The 18,440-nt window shown below is 46.2% G+C and overlaps 2 protein-coding genes across 4 annotated transcripts in view; both read right to left on the reverse strand.

The window, feature by feature from the left end:
• The window catches only part of LRRK1 (leucine rich repeat kinase 1), a 123,508-nt gene extending 113,522 nt beyond the window's left edge, over nt 1-9,986 (reverse strand). Inside the window, exons 1-2 of one of the 3 annotated variants that reach the window (XM_082617889.1) lie at nt 9,610-9,986; nt 4,773-5,023 (exon numbers count right to left, since the gene is read on the reverse strand). In XM_082617889.1, coding sequence (XP_082474015.1) covers nt 4,773-4,872 — 100 coding nt within the window. In that variant the 5' untranslated portion in view covers nt 4,873-5,023; nt 9,610-9,986. Of the gene's footprint in view, nt 1-4,772; nt 5,024-5,887; nt 5,939-9,609 lie in introns of those variants that run through there. The other 2 variants (XM_082617891.1, XM_082617890.1) reach the window with 2 other exon arrangements.
• A 3,461-nt stretch (nt 9,987-13,447) lies between these two features.
• Nucleotides 13,448-18,440, reverse strand: part of ALDH1A3 (aldehyde dehydrogenase 1 family member A3) — a 35,621-nt gene continuing 30,628 nt past the window's right edge. Inside the window, exon 13 of the mRNA XM_082618290.1 lies at nt 13,448-15,278. Within this exon, the coding sequence (XP_082474416.1) occupies nt 15,206-15,278 (73 nt within the window). The 3' untranslated portion in view covers nt 13,448-15,205. The remainder of the gene's footprint in view (nt 15,279-18,440) is intronic.

The raw sequence follows: 18,440 nt of genomic DNA on the forward strand, positions 1-18,440 counted from the left end.
GCACTCTAAACATTCCTCCTGCACCGAAGGCCAGCTGAATGCTGACAGTACTAATAAGGTTGTAACACACCTTTCTGGGGCACAGTTGTGCTGCACAAACATAGAACAGGCACGCATAGCCCACATGGCGCCACAGGCAGTTGGAGAAGCACTCACATATTCATGGGCGCTGAAAGGGTTGACCACTCTCAACAAGCACAAGGTGAATTGTGTAAGTCAAGACAGGTAGAGGCACCAACAAACACACCCAGCACACACACACACACACACAAGACCACTACCAAAAGCCCAAAAGTAAAAAGTTAGTTTTTTACTAATTTTATTAAAGTTTGGATCTTTTCCTAACTCTACTTGGAAGTATAATGATAACATTATTTCCAAAGCATGGTATCTTCCAAGGATTTTTAAAAGGTGAGAGAGCTGCTCCTACATTGGGAATAACTTGGGTATCCACTGGTCCTCTTTCTGACAATCAGTTTCCCTCAGGCAGTGCTGGGAATTAGGTCTGCAACGGTCATCCCTGGGGTGAGGCTGGTGGATTGGGGGGAAGGGGAGGGGAGGCATGACTCCTCTGGGGAGAAGGTGGGGCAGAAAAAAATCCAGCTCATCCAATGGGGACAGAACTCAGAGGGTGGGCCCCATGGGAGGCACAGCTGCAGGTTCCTGGAGTCAAATATCGCCCCATTTAATCCAGAAAGAAATTCGTGGGAAAGAGGCCAGTTAAAGCAAATTTGATCTTGGAAATGAGCACCCAACGAGGGAGGAGGTACGCAGGTTGGATCCTAATCACAAAACTTCCACACTTAAAGAGAAAACAATTTTTAAAATAAGTTGCAATATTATTCTTCTAGTTGCAAAAGTAATGCAAAACAACCACAAAAGAACGCATGCTCATTGTACCCCTATGGGTAAACAAAGAGCAGTGGCTATAATCCCTAGTGACTGTGCTACTCTTTGAGTGTCACCTGCTCCCAGGCTATGGTCTTGGTGTATATAGTTCTATTTTGTGAAAATGAAATCCAACATGTGATGTTTTAAAATTGGGCCCACAGAGCTCCGGGGTCAAGGTGAAGATCAGCGGTGGGATTCACCACCCCCACCCCTCCACGACTGCCCATCAAAGCAACTCCACTGTTATAGCTGTTAGGTGGGCTGGGGCTCCAGGTAAAGTTTCATGAGAGAAAAGCTCGGTGGGCTGCTTAAATAAATAAATAGAAATACATAAATAAGATACAATTTTAAAGTACTGAAGCCCACCAACTCCTATCATGGTAGATGAATGATGGACAACAATCCTTCCCTTCTGCCTGAATCCACAGCCTGGCTGTGGCCTCCTCGTGCAGGGAGCTCTTCACTTGGGCTGCTCCATGTGACCTTCTTTGGCCAAGGGCAGAGGCATGGAGGCGACAGCGTGCCACTCTGAGCCTAGGCCTTAAGAGACATGGAATGTTTTTGCTTTCCCTGCTTGTACCTCTGCAACTGGCAGGGAAGAAGGCACCCTGCCAGCCTGCTGGTCTCAGGAGGTTAGGAGTCACATGGAGCAGAGTGCAGACTGAAGCACGCAGCAGAGCCCCCCCCCCCAGACCCCTCCTGGCCAGGAGGCCAGAAATAGATGCTGATTGGCACATCCCACTAAGATTCTGTGTCTGTCTGGATCAGGGTTCAGAGAGGTTGAGCCACTCAGCTGAGGTCACCCAGAGCTAAGAACTGAATGCAGGCCTAATGAACCCCACAGACAGGCTCTTGAGCCCTCATCACACTGTGTGAGTCCCAGAAGCGTCTCCCCACCCCTCCTCACTCAGTGAAAGGAAACAGTCATAATCCGGCTGTGGGGTTCTAAACAAGACAGTGACAGAAGTACACATCACTCTAGGTCACAGGTAGTTAGTAGTGGCTCCTTAATCCAGAGCCCTAGGTAATGGATTCAGCATTCCCAGGACCCACACAGGTCCCCGTCTTCCCCTGGACCTGGCAGGAAAGCAGGGTGGGTCCTCTGCTGCCCTCATTCACTGCTCTCAGGTGAGCTGAACTGTAGCTGCAGGAGGCCAGGAGGGGCCTGAGGTCGGACTGCTAAGCCATGTAAGCAGCCCGTTGCCAGCAGGAGGGGAGTGTTGTAGGGTTTCATCCCTGGGGGTCCCAGGGCAGGCCCTCCACACTCAGCTCCTTGGCTACCACCTACGGGACCTTTCAACTCTTGGAGAATGGGCATAAATTTGTACTTTCTTCATAATTTCCATAATGCTGAGCCATAGGACAGAATTTTACAATGTATTTCAGGTCACTTTTCTCTCATCTTCTTCAACTCTGTGGTTTATGTGTTTTCTTCCGTGCATAAACACATCCCTGAGCATCAGGGTTCACAAGACACCACCGCCCCTGTCGGCACCCTCCAGCCCTAAGCAGTAGAACAGTACCAGTGGGGGCTGCACGATTCCCATAGGCTCCTCAAGCCTTGTGTGTGTCCTGAGGCTCATCCAGAACAGGGAGGTGTGGAATCCTGAGATTCCACTGGGGAAAGAGGCCCCTGAGGCAGAAAATACCTTTCTGTGCCTGCTCCCTCCCACCTGGTGATCACAGCTGTCAGGGAGAGGCAACTGGCTGTAGGAGCAGTGTAAAGTTCAGATCCAGACCTCAAAGGAGAAAAATGAGGGCTAGGAGTGTCAACACTCTGGCCTCTCATGCACATGAACGTTCTCTGGTCATCGTCCTACCTCAGGCCTGGAGACAGGGCTGGTTCCAGGTCTGTCCAGGGTCCCTTGACCCAGGTCCCCAGGAATTGTAAGAGTCAGTGAGGATTTCTGGGCACCTTGACGTCTCAGCCTTGCCTCTCTGTTGGTGGAACACTGGCACAACCTGGGAGCCTGTTAGAAACGCAGATTCTCGGTGCCCCCAGACTCACAGGATGAGAATCTGCATTCCACCAAGATCCCCAGGGGACTGGAGTATATACTGCAGTTTGAGAAATGCTGCTCTAATTTGCTGGTCCAAATCATTTAGACCAGTTGATTCTCAACCCCAGCTGCACAGTAGGATCGTGGTGGTGTGGAGGCAAGAACTTTTAAAAAATACCCCCAGGATGCTGCTCCAGTGGAGCTGGGGGTGCCTGTGCACTGACAGTTTTAGGCACTGCCCAGTGTTTCTGGAGGCCAGGGTGGAGAAGCACTCGCTTAGATCCACCAGCTCTTGACCAGGACGAGGACGGGGCAGAGTCTCCTCTGGGGCTTTTTCAGATGACACAGCCACCCACCCAGTGAGCCCCAGAAGGACTCAGCATCCCTGCCCCCACCATCATTCCTCAGGATTGCTGAGGAGAGGCAGATGGGATACTGCAGCTGAGAGTGCCCTGGAAAGAGGGTCTACCCAAAATCAGGAATAGCATTCCACGCACGTCACCTTGATCTCATGCTAATAAGACATGGCCTTCCTAACAAGCAACTGAAAAAAGGCATACATCTGAAAAAAAAAAAAAAAAGAAAACCTTTCAAAAGATGCAAGTCAAACACTCTGGGAACATTTAGTGCTGGACAATGTCAAGAAGCAAATTCTTTTCTCATTTCATAATCTGATTTATATGTAGAGAAATCTTCCAGAAACATCATCTTAGTTAGACTTTGGGCATTTTCGATGGAGAAAAAACACTAAGTAACTGAACATAATGTCTACTGAGCCAGGTACAACACTGAATCACTAACTCCACAGAGGTACAAACCCACAGGTCCTCTCAAATCCCACATGATGACCTATACTTTGAGGATGAGAGTCCAGGGTTAAGGCACAGTTCAAAGGGCAGTTCTGCCCATTACAAGTTGTTGACCTTGACCAAGTTTCTACATCTCTCTTATTCTCATGTTCCTCAGTTATAAAATGGGGATAAAAGTACCATTTATAGGTTGTCGTGAGGATTAAATGAGGTTATTTCCTAAGACACTGAACCCAGGGCCCCATATGTACTAAGGACTTAACAAATATTTATTGTTAACAATATCAACGATATCCTATTGGGGATAAAAGTGATGCAACTCTGGTGAACAATCCAGCAATATGTGTAAAGAGGCTTAAAAACGTTCAAACCTAATAGTCCCACTTCTGTAAATCTATCTTAAGGAAATAATCTCAAAACCATGTTTAAAAAGATGGACATGGAATGATTTTGGTCTGAGTCAGCAACTAGAAGCAACACAAATGTCCCAAAACATCCAGTGGGAGAGTAAGAATTAGGTCAATCATTTTGCACGGCACACCCAAATAAGATGATATTTCACTGGATCCCACAAGCTAGGTGACTGACACAAAGGGGAAAAAAGTAGGATACTGAAGTATACACATTATAATAAGTAAATAAAGGTAAAACAAAGTTCTTACAGCCCAGAGAAGCTGACTAGAAGACAACATACCTAGATATTAACTGTGTTTAGGGCAGTGGGACTCTGGGTGACTACTTTTTCTACTTCTTTTTTTCTTTTTTCAATCTTTCTTTAATAAACGTATTATTTGTATAGCGAGAACACAAAACCAAATCCCCATTAAAAAAAATCTTTTTAACCAACATGAAATGATGCCCTGATTCTTAAGATCCACATAAATCTTAAGTCCACATAAATTTTGTCCCATGGCTCCTTCAATGTTTAGAATTTAAGTGAGAATCCCATGATATGTTTTATATTGAAAAACCATACAATTCATCAAATAGTTGGCAATTTATATCCTTTGGTTGAGAACCCATTGTTCATACATAGAACATGCAAAACAGGCTTGGCCAGCCCTGCCCTTACCGCTGTTATGGGTCTCCATGGCGTGTCCTGGACACACGGCTGACCCTTCTGGCCCCACACACCAGTACATGCTGGGTGGTCGCCGAGACATTCCAACCATCAAGCCTCGAGGTGGCCGCTCTCCCCAGTCAGTTCCCGCAGTGGTCACAGCAGCCGCAGCTCCCTGAGGGGTGGACTAAGTCATGGCTTATAGTCCAGGGTGGACCAAGTCACAGACACACCGTCATGGCTGAGCGGAAAGCTGTCTCGTCCTAGTGGTGAAAAAACATCAAGTCAGAAAGCTTTTCTTAACTGTCAAGTCACTTCCTGCACCCAAGCACATACTTATTTATAAGGTCACGTAAATACGCATTGGTGTTCCCCCTCCCCCTTTTTGCAACACTTCTCTTAACACTCCAGCTATCCAGTCACACCTGGTCAGATGGCGGCAGTGAAAAGACAGAGCTCCCCCACCCCACCTCACAGCTGGGCTCCAATCTGCCCAGCTTCTCCAATCTGCCTGAGAAGAGTCCAGATACTCCAAATAACTGTAGAACACCTACTGGTAAAGGGCTCAATCACTGCTCCATCAACACATATTCATAGTCACCGGCACGGTGACACCAAGACAACCAAATGAGGCTCCTCCTTGCGGGGTTTATGCTCCAGTTGGGGTAGGGCAGACACACACGTACACAAAACAAGGCTTCCCTTTGCCCAGGACAGACTCTCCCGGAAGCCCAGAGGTGGGCATGTAATGACAAAGAGGTAATCACGCAGCAATCTCAAAGAGAAGGGTCTGGAAGGCACTGGTACCGGTTATGAAGCCAAGTCAGTTTGAGCCCTGGGGGATACAGAAAGGGGCTCCCTACATTCTACCTGCCCCCACCACCCCAGGGGATCTTTGGCAATATCTGGAGGCATTTTTGGTTGTCACCTCTGGGGGTGGGAGTGCTTAAAGGCATTTAGCAGGTAGCAGCCAGGAACACTGCTGAACATCCTACGGCACACAGGACAGCCGCTCACAGCAGAGAATTATCCAGAGAAACTCTGAGTTAGATTAAGACACATCTCCTAAGACTAAGGAGACTGTGATGAGGCAAGGCACTGCTCTCACATGCTGGGCTCCCACTGACCTTGGGTCCCTGACACAAGGACACAGGCTGCTATGCTGATTAAATGACCAGAAGCACCTTGAGGGTGAGATCCAGGCTCAGCTTGGCAGGGCCCGGGGTGAAATGCACGATGGGAAGGGATGACCATATGAAATGCATGTGTCTCTCCCAGCATTCATGTGGAGTCTATAGTACAGACATAAAAAGTATGGTGCTAATTAGCAGCTGTTCTCTGAGATAGACAACTCTGAATTAGAGGGTGATAGTGTAGTCCAAAAAGAAAATTAAGGTCATGTAAATGATGCCTAAGACAACATCATCTATTAAAAACAGACATGCACCCAGGCAACTTTTCCCGGTTGCTGTGAGATTTCCAGCAAGGTCAAGTTTCTGCAGTCACCTTCTACAATAGGACTGGAAGTGGTTCTTACTTGCAGTAATAATAGTGGGAGGACTGGGAAGCCAGCAGGGTCTCCCACCTGCCCTCTGATTAACAAGCTCAGAAGGGGACTTCCCTGGTGGTCCAGTGGTTAAGACTCCCCATTTCCAATGCAGGGGGCATGGGTTCAATTCCTGGTTGGGGAACTAAGACCCCACATGCTACACAGAAAAAAAAAAACAAAAAAAAACAAAAAACAAGCTCAGAAAATCAATGCTGGAGGGCAGACCCACTGTCTCCCCAGTGAGCAGGTTCTAGAAGGTACCCTGAACAGGGTGGGCACTGAGTAGGCTCCAGAACAAGGCTGTGAGAGCACCGGAACTTTCTCATCTTAGAGCCTGGCCCCTGGCCCAGGTGGTCTATACTCTTATAGGCAAGGGGAGGTGGGGCTGGGAAAGCCCTGAACCAGAGGTCTTGCCCTTTGTGAGCCCGCACCTTTCCGAACTAAAGAGCAAAAGGTTTAGAGAAACCACACTCGGGAAAATCCGTGTTTGAAGTTTGGGAGCCTGAAAAGTCCAAGAAGGAACGAAGGAATGATCAATCTGGACACTATTTAAGAGACAATCAAAGCTTTGTAAATTGCAAAACCTGATTAGGAAAATCAACTTGAGAGGGGACAGGGAGAAGTAGCAAAACAGAATCTCCATTTTAAAATAAAGGCTCCAAATCACACAGCAACATTCAGAAACGAAGGCGCACATTTGTTATCTGCTTTCAAATGCCTCTCAATATCAGCTACCAATTATACCCAACAACACCTGAAAAATCCAAATGCTAGTAGATATTCCTTCTGAAAACAGAAGTGTCTTATCATATATGTTTTTAAGTTAAAAAAAATCTTAAGAATATTTTAGGCCAACCTTCACCCAGCCATTTTGTTCCCCTTTTCATTTTCAGTTTCCTTTTGAAAATCATTTTACCAATGGAGGATTTTGCCATTGGAGCAGTTTTTCAGTTATAATTTGTATTTTGGCTTAGACTCTAAGGTAGAAGTTTTAAGATGAAGTAATTCAAGTTTTGCTCAATCTTTGCCCTCTAACGGATCTTTCCTTCTTCTTGCTTCTTTTGGGTTCCGATCAATGCAACAAATAATGGTTGCAAGTTACATGTTTTCTTTACATTATAGTATATATATCCTAAAGAGGGTTTTAAGAAGTGTCCTGCAATAGTAATTATTTTAATAATTTTTAAAACCTCACCATTGATGGAAAAGAAAAAAAGGAACCTGATATTCCTTCTACAAATGTTTTTATTGGGACCTTTCCATGGGGAGTGAGCTTCATGAATTCATGAAACTTACAGCTGGTGGAGAGGACACAGTTAAGTAAGTAAACTTTCTAATATGGAAGAAACATCCTGAACTTGCTCACTTGTCTTTTCAGGAGGCTTGGAAAGGGCTGCCAAAGAGCTGGAAGACACTTGCAAATGAGATGTGTTAGAAATGCTCTTATCATCCAGCTCTTTTTTGAAAAGCCTGGTCGAGATGGTTGGCCCATGGTCTTTGCACTATTGGCATCCCTTGACCAATATTGGTTTGCCTACAAAATGTGTTTAATGCATTTGTGGACATCAAAATATTACAGAGCTACAAACCGGAGAAATGTGTAGTTCTCAATCCAGATGAGAACAGAAGCCCTTCATGAGTCTAAAGCCACAAACAAGTTAAGGCTGTCCATTCACCACTCAGTCTCTATACCTGCATGAATTTGGTGCCTCCTGGACAACTCTGGGAGTAAAGATGAAGCAGTGAGCAAGGTAGGCACATAGGAAGGGTCTCTGACACCTGGAGTGCCAGTAGACACTTCCAGGTAAACTAAAGGAGTAATTAAACAGATAAAGTAGGAACACAGACAGTGGCAACCAAAACGACATAGAGAGAGGGATGTGAGTGAGGCTGGGTTTGGCGAGGGTGGCTGGGTGGGGAAGCAATGGCCAGGTGGTCTGAGATGGCAGAGGCCAGATCAATTGGGAGATGTGCAGGGAAGGAGGTCTTCTGGATTTCATGCCAAGCACAAGAAGCTATTGAAGGGTTCCAAGCAGAGGACAGACACTCTCTAATTTTTCAAAAAAGAAATTACTCTGGCTGCCAAACAGAGAATGGGGGGTGGGGCGGGAAGTACTGCAATTGTACAGGAAAGAGAAGCTCGTACCTTGCACTAGGCAGGGTGGTGAGAAAGAAGGGAATGGACCTGGACACATGTGAGAAGTAGACCCAACAGGACTTGCTAACAACTGAATTCAAGGGACGAGGGAATGGGATGGAAGACAACTCCCACGTTTTTTATCTGAGCATCTGCGTTTACTACGGGCCACTCACTGAGGTGTGGAAACCTGGGGGAGGGAGAGGTTTGGCAGATCCCCAAACCTCCTGTAGGGACACATTAGGTGTGAGGTTTGTATGTTTTTAACTTAATTTTTTATTCTTCCAGGACATAAACAAAGATAATTAAGTCAGACCACAAAAGGAGTTGAATGTTAAACATTTTTCAAAATCGTGTATATTCTAGTTGCCCCTTTAATGCCCGAGGAATTTGGATACAATGCGAGTGAGTAGCAAACTCTCAAAACAGTGCATTTGGTGAGAGGCTCGCTAAAAACAAAACTGCTTGCTCCTGTTTTTCTACTTCTCTGATCCTTGCAGGGGGATGTGCTTGTGGGAGAAAAACTTCATGGCCTCAGAACGCGAAGGAGCAGGGTGGACCGACCGCAGAGATCCCTATGCTCGGCCCTTACCATCTCCTTCCGACCCCCAGCCTTCCCCCACCCCCGACCGCACTCATCTGCGCCCCCGCCTTGGAAGGTCGGCCGCAGAGACCACCAAGGAGATGGCGGGTTTTATCCGGACCCTCGGGCGAGAAGCGTGCACCGGACTTATAAGAGGACGAAGGCGCTCGGCCGTCTTGCATTGCCAGGCCGTGCCGGCAGAGAGCCTCCCGGGCAGTGCCTCTCCGACACCCACACACTCAGACTCACACTCCCGCACACACGCGCGCTCGCACGGCCCGCTCCAACTTGAAGGAAGGGGTTTTCTCCCAAGGTGGAGGAAATGTGTAGACGTCCTGGTGTATTTTCCTTTTGTTGCTTGGTGTCTGCCCCCTCCGCCCCGGTGCCGTCCCGCGAGGCCTCGGGTTCCCCGCCTGGGCCCACACACCCGGCACCCCGCGAGCGCGGCGGGAGGCTGAGGGGCCGTGAGCCCGGGGTAGCCCCGCGCCCCGGGCCTGGGTTGCAGGGCCCAGGGCTCCACGCGGGGTCGCAGCAGGAGGCGGCGGGTCCACGACGGGGCGCGGGCCGGGTCAGCACTTACCTGCGGCGACTGCGGGCAGGGCCGCCGGCGCCTGGGACGCGGGGCTGCGCGCGGGCCGGGAGGACGGCGGCGGATCGGGGCCGGGCAGCCCCTCTGCCCTCCGCCCCTGCGCCTCGGGCCGCGCGCCGGGGCCGGGCCGGGCCAGACGCACTTCCTCAATCCTGAGGAGGGCGGGCGGCGGGCGGCGCGAAGAGCGAGCAGGGCGAGGGTCAGCCGCTGAGAGGCCTCCCCACAATGGGCACGAGGAGTCCCTGCGGCCGCCAGCCTCAGTTTCCCTCACCGTAAACCCCGGGTGATCACAGTCACTGCTCCCACCCGGGTGACCACATGGCCCGCGGGCCCTTCTAGCGCGAGGTCTCCTCCAAGTTGGGTACCCTGCTCTCCACGCGGGGCAGGAGCAGCGGTGAGATTGGTTGGTTTGCGGCTCAACCCAGCTTTCCCTGCCCCTCTGTTCCGCTCAGCAGCAAGATTCGCTGATGAACTTCTGACTAGTATATGTGGGTCGTAGATTCTGGCAGTAAATATTAAAAAGACGGGAATATTCATTTGTGTACAACTCTTTATAGAGCAGACTAGAAATATGTAATTTTAAAGCTTTAATAGTTTGCAAACTATTCCAGTTTGGTGGAAGGTGGAACCCCTTCCACCACATGAATTTACTACTTTAATTATGGATATATACAAAGATGTCACTGGTGAATCATTTTAAATTGTCTGGGTTTTTTTTTTTTTTGGTGGGTGGTGTGGTAGATAAACATGAGGGAGTGTAGGCAATTTATTATGTTTCAACCTAATATAAGTATTATATTATATATATTATATTATATTAATATAAGTTACCACCATTGAGGCCATTATCCAAACGCAGATCATAAGATGATGCACGTCCATGCTTTCAGGCAGGCATCGGATTCTGCTCCACGTGCCCACCGGGAAAAGAGAAACCTGCTTGGAAAAAAGCGGATGGTTCTGCACCCTGGCAGGACCCGCACCCCAGGCTCCTCCTATGTAATGCTATGACTGGAACATTCTCAAGGAACAGAGACAAATTGCCACCACTGCTATTTCACAAAAGCGGGGCAGCTGCAGCCCCACCCCCACCCCCACCCATGATCTTGCAGACAATTCAGGCAGTGACCACTTGGACAAGATCCTTGGGTCCCTGTTTGCCGAGGCGGCCACGGGGCAGCTTAGCTTTGCTCCCTAGAGGCTGCCCCTCCAGCTCTCCTAGACCAGACGCCCTTCCAAAAGGGTGGGTGCAGTTTTGCAATCCTGCCCTCACCACTGCGGTTCTAATTCCACTATGCAAAAGGAGGTAGTATGATTGCTACCGAAAAGTCCCTAATAATTTGCAGGGCGTGGCGTCCACGGTTCTGGGTGAGCCCCGCGATGGTGGTGAGGCGCCCCCTGCAAGGCGCGCGGCTCTGCCACCTAGCGATATCGTGAGGAAGCGCACGCCCAGTTCGCAGACCAGGGAGCTGACGTAGCCCACGGGGATGGGGGCAAATCAATTTCCCTCTTTATTTATTTGTTTGTTTGTTTATTTATTTATTTATTTATGTAAACATCTTTATTGGAGTATAATTGCTTTACAATGTTGTGTTAGTTTCTGCTTTATAACAGTGAATCAGCTGTACATATACATATATCCCCATATCTCCTCCCTCTTGCGTCTCCCTCCCACCCTCCCTATCCCACCCCTCTGGGTGGTCACAAAGCACCGAATTGATCTCCCTGTGCTATGCGGCTGCTTCCCACTAGCTATCTATTTTACATTTGGTAGTGTATATAGTCCATGCCACTCTCTCATTTCATCCCAGCTTACCCGTCCCCTCCCCGTGTCCTCAAGTCCATTTTCTACGTCTGCGTCTTTATTCTTGTCCTGCCACTAGGTTCTTCAGAACCATTTTTCCCCCTTAGATTCCAGATATATGTGTTAGCATACGGTGTTTATTTTTCTCCTTCTGACTTACTTCACACTGTATGACAGACTCTAGGTCCATCCACCTCACTACAAATCACTCAATTTCGTTTCTTTTTATGGCTGAGTAATATTCCATTGTATATATGTGCCACATCTTCTTTATCCATTCATCTGTCGATGGACACTTAGGTTGCTTCCATGTCTTGGCTATTGTAAATAGTGCTGCAATGAACATTGTGGTACATGACTCTTTTTGAATTATGGTTTCCTCAGGACAATTTCCCTTTTAAATGAGCTTGGGAATTGGCTTGGAAATGTCTCCACTGTAGAAAATAGCCAGGGCACTTGTCACATGGGTGGCCTGTTTCGAGCTGGTTGTATCCCAGCATTTAACTCTATCCATTGGCATGTGTTACAGGTTTGCATGAGGTGACTGTTACAGGTCAGTTAAGATTTCTTTCTGCTTATTCTTGACCCCCTCTGACCAGCATCTCATGTTGGAATGACCCCTCCTAAGGTGGGGTCAGTTGGAAGCTACCTCCCTGACCTACCCTTTCTGCTTTCTGAAGGTGTAGTGATTGACTGACCCCTCAGTTCTTCTAGTCACCTCCCTTCAGCTGGGTATTCTGTTTCCTCAGACATTTCTCCTTGGACACTTAAAAAATGTCCCTCGGGCTTCCCTGGTGGCGCAGTGGTTGAGAGTCCGCCTGCCGATGCAGGGGACGTGGGTTCGTGCCCCGGTCCGGGAAGATCCCACATGCCGCGGAGCAGCTGGGCCCGTGAGCCATGGCCGCTGAGCCTGCGCGTCCGGAGCCTGTGCTCCGCAACGGGAGAGGCCACAACAGTGAGAGGCCCGCATACCGCAAAAAAAAAAAAAAAAAAAAAAATGTCCCTCATTATCCACCTTCAAGCTCAAGTCAGCCACATGCTAGGAGCAAGAACATTAAAAGGGCTTGGTCCACCATCAGGAGAAGCTAGGGCATTCCAAAGGGTCCACTTTTAGAGAATGTGCCAACCTACTGTGCTCCACCCCGACAGGCGCACAAGGGCAGGTGTGTACACACACACATATACACATACCACAGCCAGTATATGTCCTCAGAATGGTTACCTTCATGGTAAAACTTCATGGTAAACCAAATGAAGGTAATGCCGTTTTCCTTGAATTTTCTGCTCACATTTTGATTGGGAAATGGGAGGTTTCTAAATGCATTAAAGCATATACAAGTGCATATATTAAAAGGGATCTGATCCAAGCCTCCCTTAAATTTTCTCTGAAAGGGTGGAGCTTTACCTCTACATGGCCAAAATGATATGGACTCTCAACACGAGAGGCATGGTTGAACTTGGTGGACCTAACCAAGTACAGGAATGTTCTTGATCCAGCTTCAGTGTCAGTGTATGACTTGGTGATTGAGGCTTACTGGTTTGAAGCCTTAGAAACTTTAGGTAAGTTAACCCCAGACACCGAGATCCTCGTGGAGAAAAGTGGCAAAAATGGATGCTTGTGCACACAGTTGCAGGATACAGTGTCTTCCCTAAATCCCCGTGCAGTCTTCCCCGTCATTTCCCACACTCACATCTCCTCATCACTTTCTGATAAAAAGGGACTCAGTCAGCTTAGATAACAGCTTCAACTTCACCAACTAAGATGCAGAGCCTCTGAGGCCAAGCTTGCTTCCTGGTCCATCCCCAAAACCATAGAAGTGAGTTTCACACTCAAGCTAAGCGTGGGACTTGATGGATTGAGCAAATGTAATTTTGTCCTTAAGTGATTGATACCACTTTATTACAAGCCATTTTGTACCAAAGTTCTAAGAAAAAGGTCAGCCTCAGAATTAAAAGGGGTCTTATCTTTAAATGAAAAGACATAACTTTCTCAAATATCTGATTTTATTTTATAGTTGTTGCATTGTTGAACACAATCTGCAGTTAGGGTCAGAATTCCCAGGCCAGTAGATTTTTTAAACCATACCACAGGAGTAAACCTTAACAGAAGTGAAATCTAATACTATATAGATAAATACAGTATATTACAGAAGGTTAAATACATCACCTCTGTTTACTTACAACTATAAAAAGATACATTATACCAATTATAAATAATGTAGCATTTCATATTAAAGGCATTATTGTACAATGAAAGAATAAGAACCTTCTAATGTATTACTATCAAGGTTAGTGTTTATAGTTACTTGAGATAAAATCCTGAAAATTCAGTGTATGAAGTCAAATCCTGATTTAACAAGTGACTGATAGTCGAAGTGATGTGTTAACTGATTGAGAGAAGGTGAATTGCATAGTGCATATTTCCAACAAGAATGATAACCTCACTTCACCTAAGACTTTCTCTATACATACACTGGTTTTGACACTGACCTCCATTTTATTACTGCCGCCCCAATTTAATTCTCAAACATAACTTAATTCTCAAACATAAGCACCATTAGAAAAGTACTAGTTAGTAATAGTAAAAGTATCTGAATAACACAATTTCAGTTTGGTTTTGTTTTTTTAAAGCTATATGGGAAGACTTTCAGTTTTCCAAGTTAAAATTTGGAATTGCACAGCCTTTGGATACACAAAGAGGAAAAGAAAAATTCACAACCTGTTATTGCTGTGCTCAGGCCACTGTAGTAGCAGACCCAGTTCCTCCATGAAGTCCAGATGTTATTTGTTAATCAATCACTAATTAATATCAAAATAGGACTTTGAAAAACCAGGGCTGTATTATAACAGCAGTCTTTTCAGTTGTGTGTGTCTTACTAAAGTGTTGATACCCCAACTGGAGAAAAGGAAAACTACATAGGCAAGTGGTAGAAATTCATAATTGGGAAAAGCAAATTATGGCTCTAATTTGTAAACTGTGGGACTTAATGATCCTAGGATTTGCTATACTGTTTTAGTGTCAGAGCACTGGGTCCTTAGCAGCGATGGTGACACTAGCGACATTTCCTGCCTAAGAAAGTGCCTTGGTTAAGGTAGACAATGACATAGCATTAGATAAGCTCTTTGGGCTGTTGATTTGGTCACATTCCAAAGGCAGTATTGGTTTTAAGCTGAGTCCCATTGTCAATGTCAAGATACAGTCCTTGAAGACCATTCACACCCAAGGCCTTCAGGACACTTCCATGGTACGTGCTTCCCCAAATCTCCCCACATCTGATACTCCCAACCTTGTTTTTAAATTTTTTTTAAAACTTACTGCTATTCCTTCTCACTGAATGGTAGGAGGGGCTTGTTCTGTGGGCAGGTAACCCTGAGGAATCCGCAGGTCCAGAGCCCTGTTTGCAGAACACGCAGGGATTTTATTTTTCCAAATTCTTACTGGAGTCAGAGTCAACAAAGCATTTTTAAGCTACTGCTCGATACTTCAAATACCACTTCCTGTTGACAACACCCTGAGCCTCCTCACTGTCCCCGGGATCTGGTGGAAAGTGGAAAACAGAAATGGCCACTAGTCCCATCCCCAAGCAGGACTACAATTTCACACACAACATTTTGGTCAATAAAACAGGAGTGTGAGAGGAAAATAAAAATCGTTCAAATCCAGTAGATTTAAAGTCTCCGGAAGAAAGTATCCCAGGAAGGTCAGAATGTAGGTTTCTCTTCAGCAAGTTAGATCTGCCACATTCAGCTGTCAGATGTTTGAGGAAGGAGTCTGCCTTTCCTTCAGGGGTCCTTGTCGTCGAGTTTGATGGTGACAGTTTTCACTTCTGTGTATTCAGCCAGCGCATATTCACCTCTGTGATCACAGAAAAGAGGGAGATATAACATGGGCAGGCACTTAGCCATTCTGTGTGAACCGAGTTCTAATGCTTCACAGGCTAGTACTCTGTTGGGCAGTCTGGAATCTGTGCAAAGGCCAGAATGTGAGGACTTAATAGAGTCTAAGGACTGTAAGGCCATTAGTAAGTTTAAGTACCTGGATATGTAACTGAAGGTTAAATGTCAAGTTTTGTGTGTGTGTGATGCTTCTGGGATATTCAGAAGGACTAAGGGTTTGCCTTCAAAGGATGAAGAGGATTTAAAACAAAGTGGTAAATCCCTGGGTGGAGCTGCTTGAAGAGACAGCAGAGGCAGAGGCCCAAAGCTATTGACTGGGTATGTGGCCAGAGCATCCATGATGGGCAGGGACATAGAGGACCTGGAGCTGGGGACCAGCTGTAAGAAGAGTGAGGCCAGTATGGAGCGGCGAGGGGCGCGGACGTTAGCAGAGTGGACACGAGGGAGTCCGCAGCCTTTGAGTCCGTGTTTCTGATATACATCCTTTCCTTAAGTCTTGCAGAGCCCAGCGACCCATCTCAGGCATCATGAGTCATCCTTAGGATAGATCCCCTTCCCAGAACCGAGAGGTGGCTTTGGATCGATTTAAAAGCCTCTACAAGACTTGCTCTGCCATTATGTAAATAAGAATGTGCACCTGTTTAGGAAAAGAGGTGGCTATGGAGGCTCTGTAGCTAGAAACACTCAAGACAGAATCCCATCTCATCCCTTAGACCAGAGCTTCTCAAAGTGTGGCCCCCAGACCAGCAGCACCAGCCTCACCTCAGAACTTGCTCGAAATGCAGAGACTCAGGTCCCCCAGACCTACTGTGGTAGGCAGAATAATGCCCCCCACAAGGCGTTCACATCCTAATTCTCTGAACCTTTGAAAATATTAGGTTATATGACAAAGGGGAATTAGGGTTGTACATGGAATTAAAATTGCTAATTAGCTGACTCGTGTCAGATTTTTATCCTTCAGAACCATGAGATAATACATTAATGTTGTTTAAGCCGCTAATTTTGTGGTTATTTATGGTAGAAAATTAATACACCTACTGAACCTAGGGGTGGGGCCCAGAAATCTGTGCCTTAACAGCCAGGGGATTAACAAGCCATGGGATTCTGAGGTAGCTCAAGTTGGATAACTACTGGCTTGAATCCATGCAGTTTAGGCAAGTGTTTTTGCCTTCCCTGAGGCTCAATATCATCATCTGTAAAATGGGAATACCATCGCCTCCCTATAGTTATAATGATTAGAGTTGATTCAAATAGAGCACATTTACCTACTATGTGCTGTAAAAAGTAAATGGTAGAAAGTAATATTATTATTTTATTGTTAGTATGTCATTGAGTTCTTTGGTAGTGTCCTAAAACGAAGTTCAAGAATGATACATGATAATGGGTGAATTATTTTGTAATTTTTTCTAAACATAACGAAATCTAAAAGCCATATACAGAATGCTAAATTCAACTTTTGCAGAGCAGAAAACTCTATTAAAAAACCCAAAGGCAAATTATAAGCTAGAAAAAAATTACATTTACAACACTGTGTGAGAAACAGAGTGCTGTTTTCCTTAATACACAAAGAGCTCTTACTAACCAATTTAGAAAAAAAACAAATGGAAAAATCAACAAAAGACATGAATAGTCAGTTTGCAGGAGAAAAATAAAGATTACCAATAAGTGTTAATAAGGTGCTCAATCCCTTACAATTAAAGGAATGCAAACCAAAAGAGTGGGAGCCCATTTTTCATGTGCTGGATTACCCAATTTGGGGAATTTATTCTGAGAACAATTCCCCACAAGTGCATAAAGATTTATGCGCAAGGAAGAACATCAGCATGGTCTGCAGCAGCAAAACCCCTTGGAAATAACTCAAAAGTCCATCATAGGAGACCACCAATAAAAAGAAGGATAGGATATCCAAAACCCATTCTTGAGAGCAAAAAGTATTTTCCTCCCAAGTCATTTGAAAACAGAAAAAACATACATGTTTACATCCATTGTATGTATAGAAACTGTACAATAACCTTTAAAAGGAGCACACAGTATTGCACTGTAAAAATTCAAAGCAGTTAATGATTTCTCAACTGCATAAAGAAAAGAAAAGCAAACCAAGTGATAAAATCATGCTGAATTAGCACATAACTAGTAAGTCCAATATGAAATCACTCCTGTAAGATTAAGTGCATGAATCACCTCATTCTTTTTATTCCTGCAGTCACTGCCCTAGTTCAAGTTCTTGTCATTCTTATTTGACCCCTTGTGGCACTTTCTAAATGGTTTCTCACCCAGTTGTGACTGCCTTGGCCCTCACTTATCCATAAGCTCAGCCTTTCTCCCATTGGACCTCACCAGAATGTTGGGGGCGTTGGCACTGCTGCTTATAGAGTTCACTGCTGTGTGCTCAGAGCCTAGCACATGCCTGGGGCATCAAAGGTGCTCAGTAAATATATGCCAGTGAACAAATGAACAAGTGAACAAAATGAATAAAGTGGATGATGGGACAGTGGTTACCTCTAACAAATGGGATTGAGGGTCAGGGGAGGGAGACCTTGACTTCCCACGTGTCTCTACAGTGTGGATTTTTTTTTTTTTTTGTTACTATATTGCAAAGCAAAACAAAGAACTAAGAGAAGTGTCCAGGAGGAAGAGAAATTGAAGGCTTCATCCCAAGACCTGTACAGGGAGAGATCCCAGAGGGGCCCGTGGGTGGGCGGCAGATAGCCAGCCCCACCCAGGCCGCCGGGGATGGGGAAAACCATGGAATCCACCGCATAGTGCTCCAGCATAAAAAAGGGGAACTTACTGCAACGTGAAGACATTAATTAGAGACAACTGAAAATGGAAATTGGTTTTCAAGCCAGTTTCCAGTCTCCTTGTGAATTATGTTAAAGTACTTTATCAAAAGCTTTGGGAAAATATATGCCAAGGGTCAAAAAAACAGACATCCACAAAAGTCCCAATTGTGGCTAACCAGCAGGATGACACACAGACTGAGTGCAGCGGATACTCCCCTGCCCTGTTCTGCAGCGGGCAGGCGGTGCCACCGGGGATGGGGAGGGAGACGCAGGTGAGAAAAGCAGTGAGGGAATAGTGGGTGTGAGTCAGTTGCCTAGAAGTCAGGTGGGCCCCACAC

This window comes from Mesoplodon mirus, assembly GCF_964341445.2.
Source record: "Mesoplodon mirus genome assembly, chromosome: 4".
NCBI lineage: Eukaryota > Metazoa > Chordata > Mammalia > Artiodactyla > Ziphiidae > Mesoplodon > Mesoplodon mirus.